General features: G+C 39.6%; 1 protein-coding gene across 5 annotated transcripts in view; it reads left to right on the top strand.

The window, feature by feature from the left end:
• The window catches only part of AFG2A (AFG2 AAA ATPase homolog A), a 205,071-nt gene that overhangs the window by 20,816 nt on the left and 169,235 nt on the right, over positions 1-15,020 (top strand). For all 5 annotated transcript variants that reach the window (XR_008819656.1, XM_056325750.1, XM_056325772.1 and 2 more), the window contains exon 10: positions 6,763-6,917. Coding sequence is in view for 4 of the 5 variants with exons in the window: in XM_056325750.1 (XP_056181725.1) it covers positions 6,763-6,917 (155 nt within the window). In the remaining variant the exon portion in view is untranslated. The remainder of the gene's footprint in view (positions 1-6,762; positions 6,918-15,020) is intronic.

The following is a 15,020-nucleotide window of genomic DNA, read 5'->3' as shown; positions in this document are numbered from 1 at the left end:
GCAGATGATTCAGAAAGTTATTCTGTTTCCTGGTTCTGGAGCAGGCTCTAGTTATGAATTGGAATTATATGTTTGGACTAAACCTATTTTTTTTTTTCTCCAAGATATAGGCATAATTTTTGGGAAGTTACTCATTTGAAAGGTGTATTACATTTTAAGAAGCCTTTAGTAACTTTTTTTGGCTTTGGAAAGCAATAATTTTTCATTGTTCTCTTTGGGGTTTTTTTTATGATGTATCTGATATTTATTTATGCCACTTTGTCTTGCTTTAGGCAGAATTTCATCTGACACAGTTGTGTTTCTGGTTTTGGATATCTTCTGAATATTAGTTAACACTTCTTGCCTTAGTTCTGTTCAAATTTTGTTTGATCAGTTGGTGTGCTTTTACATTTGAGTGACTGTAATATGGGAACATCTAGAGCTCAAGTACAGTGTCATCTCTGTGTAACAATTGGTATGCATTATTTTTTTCCAGTTTTTCTGTGGAGTCTGGTTTCAAATGTAACTTGAACAGCAATGGTAACAGACTCGGTTTCAAATACATTTGAAGTGCAGTTCTTCCTGTACTAAAAATCTGTAGGAGTTTTGTTCCCCTCGTAGTGCATAGGGAAGGACTGATCATGTTGTGATTCGTGTCACTTTGTCTTGCTCTGTTGGCTTTAGAAAGATCTAAACTAACCCAATTAGAGTAGATGTTCATCTTTAGGTTGCAAAGTTGCAAGCTTTTCCAGTATCTGAATAAAAAATGATGTTTTCCATAGCTGTGCTATTTTTTCTGAATAAGCTAGCATCAGCTATACTTCAGACAAGCTATTTGTGTAGAAATGATACTATAGGAGAAAAGGTTAGTGTCTTCTGACTTGCTCTCAGGCCTCAGGTAAAATGTTTTCCTGGAATATATAATAGTAAACAGAATCTGAAAGTAGTCTTAGGTTTGTTTTGTTTATTTGATAAAAACTCATAAAAGGTCCTCTGGTGAAATCTACCTTAATTGGTATGTCTGTGTTAGGTTCTGCGGGAGTGAAATCAGTTAGCAGTAGGCTTTTGTATGTAAATGAATAGACACTATTGGGGGACAAAGCTTAAATATTTTCAGGCCAAGTTTTTGTAGGTCTCCTGACTTTAGCTGTATTCTGACTTGACAATGTTCCTAATTACAATTAGACTGGCGTTTAGCGACTAACTGTTGCTTCTTGTCTTTCTGCCCTTGCTAAACTGGTAGCCTGGCAGTCCTTATTTTTCTTCTAACACGCGTATGACTAACCATAGCTTAAGAACATTTATGTATGAAGGCAGGCTAGAAACAGGCAGTCTTATATTCCTTATTTCCTGCTGTTGTCATTGTCTTAGGATAAATGGTGTGTGTGTACCTGATCTGTGAATAAACTGTTTCCTGTATGAAAGAAGTTTTGAAAATACAGTTCCTCCTTCCTTCCTTCCTTTCCCTCCCCTGTCATACCTCTCAGCAACTTTAGTCAGGTCCATAGACATGTTCCAGCAAATGCCAGAGCTCTGCACGAAGGACTATAAATCGTGCACGTAATCCCTACAGTAGATTAGTGCTCAGGTTAGCTGAGTGAATTTGCAACGTTATGGTTACAAGGGATTTAAGGGCATTATCTTTCCTGTGCAAACAGCATATGAAAGTTCTTCAGGGATTTTCCCGTATAGTGCTGGGTTGCTAAAGACATATTGCAGAATACCATTTCCAGAGCAAAAGTAAGAGTTTCTGGTTTGTGAATTTTTTTCTAAATAGGCATGCATTTTATGTACAGAGTAAATAAAAATTAATTAAGTTTAAAAATATATTTATAGGAGTCTGGTCCATGGATATTTTTTTTTTATTTTATTCCTTGGTAAATTTATTGGTATGTTTGATTCCATACTTACTTACATTGGGGAGGAAAAAAAAAAAAAGAAAAACCAAAATAAACCAGCCAAAAACCCCCCCAAAACAAAACAAATCCCAAACAAACCACGCACCCTTCCAAACCGTAGAAGTTTATTGGGATGCAAATAGAAGAACGCATCTGAGTTTTTCAGCTGTTGTGTGTGGTGGTTCCTGCCCAGGTCGGAGGAAAGCTTGCCTAGAGCCCCACAAACATCAGGTGCTTGCCTGGTGCTGCTCTTCCGTTACGTGGGGAGTAAAGGGAAAAAGAACCTTTGCCTAAACACATCCCCACTGTCCCTCACTGGCTGTGGCAGCTGCTCTTGTTATTACCTATTGCTGTCTGACCGTGATGGGTGGGTAGGAGAGCTGGTTTGCAGGGTCTGCATAGGGTGAAAGGTTGACTGAAGAGGTGAGGAAGAGTTTGTGGGACATTCTCAGTGCAGCAGTGGTCCTTACCAGGTAATGGTCAGGCTTCCATCCACTGGGCAAACAGGCTTTGTCTGTATTATTGTGTATTTACGTATAACTGCAAACAGCATGCATACATAAATGTTCTCTATTATTTTTCTTTTGGATTTGACTGTCCAGTATCTTGCTGTAATGAAATGCTATAAACTCATATTCAGGAATACATGCGTTTTGTAGTATATGATACTTGAAGTTCAGTAAAAGATTTCCTACTAATTGTGAGATTGTTGTCATGCATGAGTGCAGAAAGCCATGCTGATTAAAAATGCTAGATAGAAAGCAGAAGAGCTCCTAATCTCAGAAATATTTTACACTGGAATAACTTCTATCCATTGCCCTGTGAAGTCAGGTATGCTCCTCTTATGGTTTCTAAATTTCAAAATTGTTTTTAAGTTACATGAAATACTTTTTATGCTTAAAACTGTTAAATTTTGAATTAAAGTATGTAAAGATCTAGAAGTAGAGTGCCCCATCCAGTGCCATTAGGAAGCTGACATCTTTCCACAAGCTGTTGAGAATTCCACTGCAAGCCATGCAGGCAGGAGAGTATCATGTTGGATCTGACAGCTGTTGCAAGAAGAAATGGTATGTCTCTTCTAGGTTTGGCCATAATTATTTGGGGGGGGGGGGGAATGTCAGATTAGTAGGGAAAGAAGAAAACATTTCCTTTTGCAAACAGTCTTACAAGACGATTACAATTTCTTTGAAGCTACTTACAAATTCTTGTTTTACAATTCTGGTAGAGAAAGTCCAGGCAAGATGGATTTGCAGAATAAACAGCTGATGGGTAGTGAAAGATGCATGATAACAATTTTGTTTTGTTCAGTTCATTTTCTCAAGTGTTGTGTGTATTCTGTTTTTGAAAACCTACAGTGCATACATTCCTTGTTTTGAGTGGATGCTTTCTATTATTTACAGTAGTGTATAATTATACACAGACTCTGAAAAATATAGAAGTGTCAAGGAGTCTATTTTTAGGCTGTTTGTGATTATGATCTAATGTGCCAACACTTAGCCAAGCTATGAGCAAGAAAATCTTAGAGGGAAACAATGCTACCGACCTCATGCATAGCTTGGTACCAAAGAAGGATCATCTGTACCAGGACAGGGCGTTCTGCTGTTTTCTTCCCCTCTGTCCACTTAGTTTCCTATGTTCTAGACAGACAGGATGAATTGGTGAGGTAGAGCACACAGTTGCTGGACTGGAACAAATTGTTTATTTTCCATTGTTTGTAATCATGGATGACTTACTATGCTTGTTTCTTTTAATATTTTTTTTTTTAACTGGGATTTTCCATTTATACTCCACTGAGAATCAGTGTTGCTCACTATTGCAAAGGCTGCCTTCCAAGTTAAGTTTCTGCTCTGCATAAGGTAGTCCCAGGGACCAGTTGTGTATCCCTTTACCAGAAATAGGTAGCACATGTCTGTGCAAACAGTCCCACTGACCATATGTTGGTGTTCTTCCTCCCCTCACGTGGGAGTCGTTCTGGAATAAAACAGTAAAAACCTACTTGCCCACTTCTGCGCCTTGTCTTTCATGGCCAAAACGCTATTGATACTCATTAATCCTTAAGAATGAAGTGGCACCTGAAAAAGAGCAAGCAAAGCTGAAACAAATGCAGTGCTCAGTCAGTTTACAGCAGTGACATATACTCAGACCAAAACATTCCCATGCGAAAGATACGCAATAGCTAAGATGAGGTGCTGAATGTTTTCTGAGGTACTATGTCTGAATCTTCAGTTTATCTGCATTATAACATTATCTGTAGTGATAAACTTGGGTTTGCCATAGTGTTTCACCTCCTTTCCCTATGCTTCTAGCAGCGTGTTTTGTACCCTGCCTTGTGTTTCCTTACCTTAAATACATCTTTCAGTGTCTTGAGACAAGGATGTGTTTTTCTGTCTCTGGCAAGCCACTGGCTGTATCCTTCTCCTGTTAATAAGACCTCCCCCACCCCCACCCCACCCCCGGTTAGAGGTCAATCTGAAGTGCAGGAAAGAATGATTGTGATAACAGGAGGAAACAGGAAGAATCATGCTTTCTTTTTCAATCTGTTTTTTATTATTGTTTTAATGTAAAACATTGTTTCAATTAAATGCTGACCTGTGCAGTGGTGTGTGCGTGCACATACTGAAATGAATTCAGGCTTTGTTTGGAAAGCTGTGACCTCTTTATTCCTGTTCTGGATCAAGGCTGTTGCGTTTCAAACCCACTGCTGAGGACTGAAATTTCATTTGTACTCCTAGTAGTGCTGGCAGTAATGATCCTTAAGAGTGGTATTCTCCTTGGGCATTTTTATGTGCTGTTCTCTCTCAATTGTTAAAATAAGTCTGTTTTTAAAAATTCCTCATGTCATGAAAAAAAGATAACCACGACATGGTTAAAATATATGAAATGAGCACTGGGCTAAACTGGTACCTGATGTAGTAGATAAGTGTAGAAATGAACAGTTCTTTATCAGTTACTTGCTGTCTCTATGACTTAATTTCATGCCAAGTTATTTATTCTTTCATATATTTTTTAAAGTGGGTGTGCCGTGTGAATTGACATTACAAAAAAGAAAATGTAGGACTCAACCCCCATACCTGCTCCCACCCCCCAAAATGTTAACTGCAATGACACTAGAATAAGTTGTTGAGTTTGTTATTTGCTTGGATGTAAATTTTTAATCTCTGTCTCTCTGTGTGTGTGTGTGTGTGAATCTATGTTGTCTTGCTTAAGTTTTTTGTTTGCTTAAAATGAACTGTTTCAGAGGAAGGAAGAAGTGGGGGAGGAATAACGTGAAAATTGTCTGCGTTGTTAAAATGAGTCACTTATATTTTATACCTGTCCTCTGGTGACCAGATTTTCATTTTCTCCTTGGCCTCATGGAATGTTTTTATTTATATATCTTATTAGTTCTGGATGTTCTGTGCAAGGGGAAACCTGAATTACAAACTTTTTTTTCTTCCCTTTTTTTTTTTTTTTTTTTTTTTCCTCCATTATTATATTAAGAGCCTGGGTATTGAATGCAGGTGCTCAGACTCTGCCATAATTGGCAGTTTATGGAGAGACACCAGCTGTACTGCTTCACAGGGGAGATATAATATCTCTTCACACGTTGTATATATTGTAGGAAATACAGAATTCCTGTCATTGTCAGAAACTTTGCATGTCTGCATCTACCAGTACCTCTGTAGAAAAAAAGACAACAATCCGCTGAAAGTTAAAACTATGTCTATTTTCAGAAATGGCTTATCCCTTTTATTGCCCTTTCATGTAGCACTAATTGATGTTTTGTTTGTTTAAATATAGAAAAGATTTAACAAATACGTGTCTTTTCATGATCATGCAAGGTGAACTGGTGTCATACTAACTGCCTTATTTTCTTTGTAACACACAACAGCAGATACTACATATCTGCATATGTGTATACCTGTATATAAGATTATACTCATCGTCAGGTAATAATATATTAAATGACATATTTAACAGTTTAAGTTCACAGAACAGGATTGGAAATGGAAGCAGTAGAACTCAATATTAGACATTAAAAAGCATAATTATGGAGTGGGAAAACAGAGTGATACTTCTGGGCATCTTACACAACGGGGACCATAGTTGTTCTCTCTGGGGAATGCCTGGGAGCCGCAGAGTTACTTGGTCCTGCCTGAGGAGTATTGATATATTGATGTGTGAGTGGGTGGGACTTGTGTGGCTTTTGAGGGATTGAATTATAGGGTGAAGCTAGGAATTAGTGTCAAGATTTATAGGTATTGTATGTGAGTGATTTGGCCAAACAAAGGAGAAGGTAAAAGCTATGCCTGCATTTGAAAAGTGTGATAGCTGAAGGGAGTGAAGAGCTATTGAGTGTTCCAGGGAATGTTTGTTGCAAATACATGGTTTTTTCTTTATCTGGCATCTTACTAGGTAGCAAAATAGGGTTCCAATGAAAGAAAAAGAAATCTCATCAGTTTGTTTTTAAGAGCAGCTTGGAAAACACAGCCCTAATAATAGGGGAATGGAGAAGGTTGTGGATTTCTTATGTGAGCTGATTTAATATTTAATATGAGTTATCCCTCTTCCTCTGTGGTTTCAAAACGTGTGTGGATCGATGTATGGACATTTGAAGGTTTTGCCGTCTTGGCTTCATCTCCAGGAACACGGGCAAGGCTGTTTGATTCTGTCTTGTGGAACAGATTTAGTTTATATTCTTTCTGTGGTCATTAAATCCCCTTTCTCTCGCTCTCTCATCAGAAGTGTCTTGCGTGTTCTTTGACCTAGTGAAGGCCCAGCGCTGAGACAGTCTTCTGAACATCGTTTCCTTTCTGGTGCTGCTGTGTGTGTTGTACAATTTATGTTTGTGAGAACCATGAGGAAATCTACACATTTTCATGGGGTTTTTTTTTGTTTTTAATAGGTTTGTATGCATTGCGGAGAGCAGTGGGGAAAAGACCTAACCTAATAGACAACGAGGTGGCTGGGTCAGTGATGATTGCTTTCAATGACTTCCTGCAAGGGATGAATGATGTCAGGCCCAGTGCCATGAGGGAGGTGGCAGTTGATGTGCCAAAAGTAAGTTTTTTTTACAATAAACTAGCAACATTGTTAGAGCTATGTTAAGAGTTGCAGTTAGGCATTGAAGTGCCCTACCAAGAGAGGAATTTTGTGAAGTGGAAGCCTTAAGTTACTAATAAATGTTGTGCATCATCTTTTTATTGGCGTATTTGTTTAATTATAATTTTGAAGAGCCATTTACAGAAGCTTAAGTTCCTAATGCTTTAGGAAGAGTTGGTAGTGCAGGAGCATATCTCCTGATCTGTAGTTTTACTTTTTGAGTGGGTTAGTGGAATAAAAATCTTAAGGTGTCTGCTCAAAGCAGCCCCTGAACAGCTGTGAAAGCTGGTGCCTTTTGTAAGCAGACAGACCTAAGTAGAAACCAACTGTTAGCATTTGTAACCAAAGTATGTTGAAACAAAGCTGTGAAGAGATTGATTGCTGTGGTTTTATGTAGAGCAGTTGACTAATTCTACATGCAGTTCATACTGCTGTGACCTGAATGTCTTCAGTGGCATTACGTGGTTTTATCTTAGTGTAGAATTAGATACTGTAGGTAGGTTATCACTGCCAAGCCATTACCTGCCAGGGACTGTCATTATATGAACAGTTCTGACAGTGCCAGGTTCATCTTTACACTGCTCACTGCCCTCTCAGTGTATTCATAGTCATTCAGTGGCAGACACAACATAAATTGGACTGGGGAACTGGTTTGGTTTAAGAAAATGCTGATCTGGCTTAAGAAGATTCAGCAAAAGAAAATGTATTTAATCTTACTAAATCTTGACTCTGCGAGCAGTTGTGCTGGTGTTTCTCAGCAGCTCCCCAAGCCCTAGAAGAAAACATTTATGTCTCATTGCATGAAGATGAGTCATCTGGGAGTTAGATTGCACAACTGTAGACCCTTATTCCCAAACTATAGGAATGGGAAATAAAATCTGCGAACAGGACGCTGCACACAGCCAGTTCGGATATCACACTTGGCTTGTTAAGAGTCCATGCTGTGCAGTGAAGTGGTGGGTGGAAATGCCTTTGCTGGCCCCAGACAGCTTTTCCTAGAAATGGTGTAGTTGCATCAATATCCGCAAGGGCTAAGTAGTTCCACTGAGAACTAGAGTTACTAATTCTTTCGTTGTTTATTGTGCTACTGGCTCTTGGGCTCACATCACTGTGACTATGCTGTGCCTTTCAGACACACCAGCCCATCTGGAGCCAGGTGGAATGCTGCTAAACAGCACAATAAAGACTGATAGAAGCAAGGTTTCAGGTAGTGCAGGAGATCTGTTCTGAATCCAAGTCAACCTACTACTTGGGCATCTGTTGTCTGCTAAACCATCCTGCCAGTGGCTTCACAGAATCGTCAGGGTTGGAAGGGACCTCTGGAGATCATCTAGTCCAACCCCTGCTAAAGCAGGGTCTCCTAAAAGAGGTGGCACAGAATTGTGTCCAGGAAGGTTTTCTCCAGAGAAGGAGACTCCACAACCTCTCTGGGCAGCCTCTTCCAGTGCTCTGTCACCCTCAAGGTAAAGAAGATCTTCCTCGTATGCAGTTGGAACTTCCTGAGCAGCAGTTTGTGCCCGTTCTCCTTGTCCTGTTGCTGGGCACCACTGAAAAGAGCCTGGCCCTGTCCTCCTGACACTCACCCTTTAAGATATTTGTAGACATTGTTAAGATCCTCTCCAGGTGAAGCAGGCCCAGCTGTCTCAGCCTTTCCTCATAAGGGAGATGCTGCAGTCCCCTCATCGTCTTTGTAGCCCTCCGCTGGACCCTTTCCATTAGTTCCCTGTCTCTCTTGAACTGGGGAACCCAGAACTGGACACAATTCTTCCTTGATTGTTACTTGTTTTTATTAGTTAAACAGTAGCTGGGTCACTGGCATACTGCTGAAATTCATTCCTTTATTGAAGGGAAGATAATGACACAGTGCAGATTCCTTTGGACCTACATTTTTACAAAATAATGCATATTCTGTGAAGTTATAGGGTGAATTTCAGTTTATCTCCCTGGGCTGAGTGGAATCTAAAGTACTGGATGCAACAGATTTTGTGTCCGTGCACATCATCTACCAAAGGAGGTGCTGGCATTTAGTTTAACCCTTATTTTAGGGTGCAGAGCTACTAGCTTACAAAATGAAGGTACCTGTGCATACTCAGAAGCAGTCTGAATAGCTGGAGGTACTGAACAGCTGTCCATGAAAGTCACAGTAGTGTAAATCCAGCACTGTTGTACCGCTACCGTACCCCTCAAGGCTAATTACTCCATTACCATTTGTATTTATGTTGGGGAAGTGCTGTAAGTCAGCTCAAGTCCATGGGTTAGTTGAAGGAGTTTGGTTATGCTGTGGCTAGGTGGCCAGGATGGCAGTGCAGGGGAAGCAATCCACGGGAATCCATACTGAAGCTCCCTGGTTAAGGTTGCTTGCTGGGGGCTTGGGATGTGATGCAGGAACACTTACAAACATCTGAAACTCATTCCTGTACTTCAGTGTGGTGTAGCTATTTTAAAAACATTTACCACTGTAATTACCACTGCATTACCACTGCACAAAGAAATAAAAAAAAAATATCTGTTGTTATTAAACTCAGGTTAGTGTAATTTGCTCTTTATTGTCAAATAAGTATATCTTATTCTCACCTGATTGTTAGTGTCTTGAGTGCCAGTCACTTAGCACTTAATCTACTGTTACCCAGACAGTTTACATGGTTGATTTGTTGTTTGGAACACAGATTGTAGCAGAAAATGTAATGCAGATTCTAATTCCTTGGATAGCTTTTTTTTAAGAGGAGTATGCAACGTTTTGTGTTGCATGCTTCTGGTAATGATTTCTTGATATGTTAATTAATTTTACAGACTTATTTTTGCTTCTCTGATTGAAGTTGTGTTTTTAACTGCTGTGTTTGAAGTTGTGTGTTTGTGCTAACGTTTGCAATTATTTGGATGCTGAAGTACTTGTTTTCAGTAGAAAACAGGTATCCAGGAAGCTAAATGACTACAACTGCAGAACCATTAATTAGTTGCATCATCTTATGTTGACGATGCTGTGTCCTAGAATGCTTTGCTGTTTAATATTGTTATGCTTGAATGTTTACTGCTGTGGGAAACCATAAAGTTACTTGCTTGTCGTAGAACTGATGCTAATAGTAGTAATTTCTATAAATTCTTCCTCTTTACTAATTCATCCTTCATTTCACTCCAGCGCTTTCAGTCCATGGACTTGGGCCGCTTACCCATTCAGCATTTTACTTAATTGGCTGTTGGTCATGGTGTACTGTTACTTATGGGCTCTGCAGTAATTTATACCAACAGAAACTGCCTTACCCTGACAGCTTTTCTTGTATTCTTATCAAAATGTAAAAATTATAGCTGGTTGTGCAGGAAACAAAAAAAGAAACAGAAAGCCTGAACCAGATGGGAGTCCAGCCTTCTTGAAGATACCTAAAACAAAACACAACACAACAAGTTTTTCCTGGCTAATGTATCTTTTTACAATCATCCTGTATTAATTAATCTCCAGATCCTTTCGGTCTGTAAGGATAGGCTTTCCTTCCCCTGCTCTCCTTGCCCCAGAAGCTATCCAGCTAGATAGTTAATTGTGTATAACTTTGTTAGAGAATCAGGGGTTACATTCCTTTATGTTTTGAAGTCTGACCTTAACATTGTTTGTCATCTAAAAAATCCTTGCTAAAAATAACTTCAAACACTAAATGGTCAGCTATGAGATTTTTTCCATGGAGAAGTCAGAAGTCTGAGCTACCTTAATAATATCAGCTTTTTTGCTCTTTATTGCAGGTGTATTACTCACTTGGCAGCCCCCTTAGTATGGACGGAGCTTTTGAGCTATGCAGTTAGTTACAAGTAAAACCACTGATGTACATAGTGAATTAAACGGAGACTTTTCTGATTTTTAACTTTCTGATTTTCAGATTATTTTTTTCATATTTCATTGCTTTGCAGTAGCTATGTGTCAACTGAATGAGAAGAATTCTAAATAAAGCCACAAGTAAATTAATTTTGTTAAAGGGCTTCTTCCCTTATAGTCATGACACCTTTGCCATTTATGCGCTGTGGCTTTTTTGAAGATAGTATCACTTCTGATACTTAATGAAAATAAATACTTGTTTTACCATGAAGTCCAAATTGTTTCATCAACACAGAGCTTGTTCTCTGAAATCTGTGGAACTTTGAGTAGGCTATAAAGAAAGTTTAGTTTTCAAATCAGTCTTTGCTTTTTAGGTCCCAGAATTGAATGCTAGTTACTTGGCTGTTCAGAAAAGCAGTAGGCTAAACTGCTCTGTTGCAGGCTTTTGTCATATTTAAAACCTGGGAAAAACTCGTTACATGTGTATGTGGGGTAGTAGCTAAAGAACAGGTATTAGAAGTGACTTGTTCGGGTGGCCTCGAGCAAGTCACTTGTTGGTGTCTGAGGTTATTTGGTAACCTTGATAGATGCTTTGTAGTCTGCTTGTGAAAAGTGCTGTGTGACAAGCTAGCTATTAGGGTTTTTTGTTGTTGACATAACTTGAGCTCTTTCTGTTCCAAGGATATTCAAAATTACTTGGAAATTTTGTGGGGAAAACAGCCAAAATGAAGTGAATTTGGGGTGGTAGACTGAAGGAGAGGTGGTGTGCAGGAGGAGCCACTGGAGGCAGAGGTGCCACCATATGCTTTTTTTGTGTTCCTGCTTTCTGCATTCTTTTGTCCTTCCACTTGTGCCTAGATTGCAGTGAGTGTTGTTTGTGACCAAGGCAAACACAAAATACTTGCTGCCTGGTTCCGTGTAGCATCTTGGTTTCGGCTTTTACAGAACCTTTCTTGAACTTTGCTATGTGTTACAACCTTTTTAGAAGGCTGCTTTTTCTGCAGCAGGGATTTAGGGAAGAGGTGATGCACGTTATAAATCAGGAAGTTAATATTTCAGTTCTTTTGAGAGTTGCACTGTAGTTGCTGTTCCTCCCTCTCCTATGGGTCTTCCTGAAATTTTTGTATAGTGTTACGGGTTTTGCTTGCTTGTTTCACTCCCTTTACTGTAATTCAACACTCAGATTTGCGTCTTTGCAGCCAAAAGGTTCTGGATGAGACATCCTTTGCATGTCTGCTTTATTTCTTTATTGCTGCTGCTTAACAATCTCTGGGGAGTTGCTGCTCTGCGTTGCATTCTAAGCTCTGTTGACCTGGGGAGAGCTAAAGATTACAGCAGTAATAAAATCTTGGTGTCTTACACACTGTAGCAGAGCACTGTCTTTGTATGTGTAGGCTTAGCCCCAAGGCTAGCCTTTAAAACCATTTCCACAGTGACAGGGTATCACACTACATCACTTATGTGGCAAGACCTTTCCTTTGAGTTCGTGTGCAGGTGAAAGATGGAGCTAGCTGTCCGAATGTGCACAGTAAAATTTGTGTTCTTTGCAGTGGGGAAGTTACCAAGGATTTGTGTGCAAAAACAATCCACCTAGTTCTTCCAAGCTTATATGAATCTAGAAGAGTTCTTACTTTTGAGTGTTTTGTTTTTGGTGACCGACCCCCACCCCCTCTTTATCTCTATATCCATTTGAAATGAGGAAGCCCACTGCCGTGTTTTGTTTAAGACTTGACCAGAATGTGAAGATAGTGTTTTATTAGCTATTTTTGCCTTTAATAACATTGTTGCTTGAATTCCACACCTTGTATTATAGAAATCCTAAAAAGTTAACTAAATTTTTGACTGGTTAATTGTTTTCTTTTTAAACTCCTAACAGGCAGATTCACATTTAGTAGCCCTGTTGGAATGTCGTGACCTAGTTGTCTCCCTTTCTTCCCTTTCCTGATTTTAAATGTAAGCAAAATCAGAATAAATCTACAGATTACTAAAAAAACCCTTCATGTAAGGTGGCCCTCCTTCAGCTTCTCTGTATAATTACATCACTTGTGTTGATGTTAAATGACATGTAGTGGGTCTGAAAAATCATTTGAATAATGCCTCAGAAGAGTTGTGCAATAGTCTGAATATTTGCAGGAAGGTAAAAGTAACGCTGAGGTGGTTTTTCCTTGGCTTATTGTATGTGTGCAAAGTACCACTAATGGATTGTGTCTTCTCTTGCTGAAAGTTATAGGGAATTCCTGATGGCTTAATTAAGAAGTTCTTGTTCACATTTGTCAAAATCATTGTCTATATAGAAAGATGTGATGAAAGGAGTGACTAGTCCATGCTTTACCACATATGAGTAAGAACTGATACTGAGAAATTAGAATAAGCTTATGTTATATGTCTTCTTCCCTAAGAAAAAGTTAAATGTGCCAAGTTTCAGTTCTGTGCAGTTTACAGAGCTGCTAGGTAGAATTAAAGGTTGTAGGGATAGCTAATGCATGATTTTAAAAGCAGATGTAAAACACTGACACTGTTTCGGATTTGTCTCAGAAACATCAGCCTTTAGAATAAGGGAAGACTGGGACTAACGGTCCTGAGTTTAATTATGTTACTCAGGCATGAAATGTGAATGAAAAGGGGTGGTTTGCATGCATGTGGCAAGATGCAAGTGAGGTATCTGACACATCTTCACTTTTTATGAACTTGTATGTTTGCTTCATTGTAATTAAAAATCTGCATTTTATTGTGAAAATTCAGGAAGGGAGAATTCTTCCTGATCTTTAAGCGCTTATCCGGCAAGGAGATGTCCAATTATTCCCTCTAAAGGGAAGAGAGAGAAACTGGGTGTGAGACCTCCTGTCTGACTTCTGAAGGAGAGTTTGCACTATAGCTGAATTTCTCTGTGAAGTCTTTCTCCCTCTTTTGACTGTGGTGGTAGCCCAAGATACCTAGCTCAGTCGGGTGCTAGGAATTCATGCTCTTGTTTCCCTCTTCCTTTCCACAGTGTTGTGGAGTTTCTCCCTTTACTGTTTTTGTTGAACTCATACACTTTCTTTTTCTTCTGATCCAGTTTGTGCAGTTCGTCTTGCTTGTGGCATGAAGCAGCGCTTCAGAAGGGAATATTGGCAGGCTGCAGACGTTGGCTTACACGTTACCAGAAGTGGCATGCTGCTTCGGTAATGCCCCTGCTAAAATCCTTTCCCCGCCGTGCCACTGGGATACTCTGCTGTGTCTGATTCAGTCTTCACTTTGCTCTGACCTTTACTGAACTTTTTTCTGGTTTTCTTTTTTTCAATAAGGGAATCCTGCCTTTGGTAGATCCCCCTGCTCTCTCAGATCCTTCTTAGTAGGCAGTAGTGATCAGCTCTACATATTTCATGCTTCTCCAGGCCTATAAAGTTATTATTAAAGAACTGGAAGCTGTTGGTCACTAAGAAAAAGAAAGAGTCGGGGTGTTTTTTTTCTGGAGTTCCTGTAACATATTCCTGGTGTGAGAGAGATAATGTTCTATAGACAGCAGACTGGCAGCTCCTTACCTGCCAGTTAGCCTTTAAACTCAGAGTATTTCTGAGGTGTTGCCCCATGCATATTGATCTTTGCTGTTTGCTCTCTGCTGTCTTTGTAATTTTCTTCTATGTCCAAGACTGACAATCAAGGGGAAGTTTTATTTGGTTTGCAGTTAGCTTGGTCTTATGCGAAAGTGCTTGCACCACATCCAAATGCTCTTTTCTTCCACTTCAATAGTAGACCAAATTGCCTCTTTCAGGGACTATCTACTTTTAGTTTCCGCTCTGTGTACGGGTATCAGGAAAACAGCAATATGGACAAGTCAGGAGTGACGCCAGTTTTCAAGTCAGGAGAAAGGCGATACGTTGCCTCGTAGTAATACTCTGCTTGACTCTCAAGTGTAGCTGACTTTCCAGAGCTAAAGGGTGATTTATGACTAGTAAATTTTTGGAAGAGTGTTTTATAGGCAGCAGACCATTTGATTTAGGTGCCTCTTGTCATTTTTAATACTTGAAGTGGATGGTGACAGTATGAGGAACAGGCTGGGGGATGTGGGGAAAAGTCTCAGGGTTGTTGACAGTGGTGCGGGGAGGAGTGTAGCAGGTTTTAGACCCATCTGCCCTTTTGGATAGGACATGTTAGTTCTGTCCCGACGTATGCCTGACAAGCTGTCTTGGGTCTTCTTCACCAGAGCAAATTTAACTGCAGTTGTTTTTTAACTGCAGCTGGGTTTGAGTGTCCCTTTTTTTTGGTGTGCTTTTTCTTTTCTG

The sequence above is a fragment of the Falco biarmicus genome, chromosome 1, assembly GCF_023638135.1.
Source record: "Falco biarmicus isolate bFalBia1 chromosome 1, bFalBia1.pri, whole genome shotgun sequence".
NCBI lineage: Eukaryota > Metazoa > Chordata > Aves > Falconiformes > Falconidae > Falco > Falco biarmicus.
This window is presented reverse-complemented; position numbering and strand designations above follow the sequence as displayed.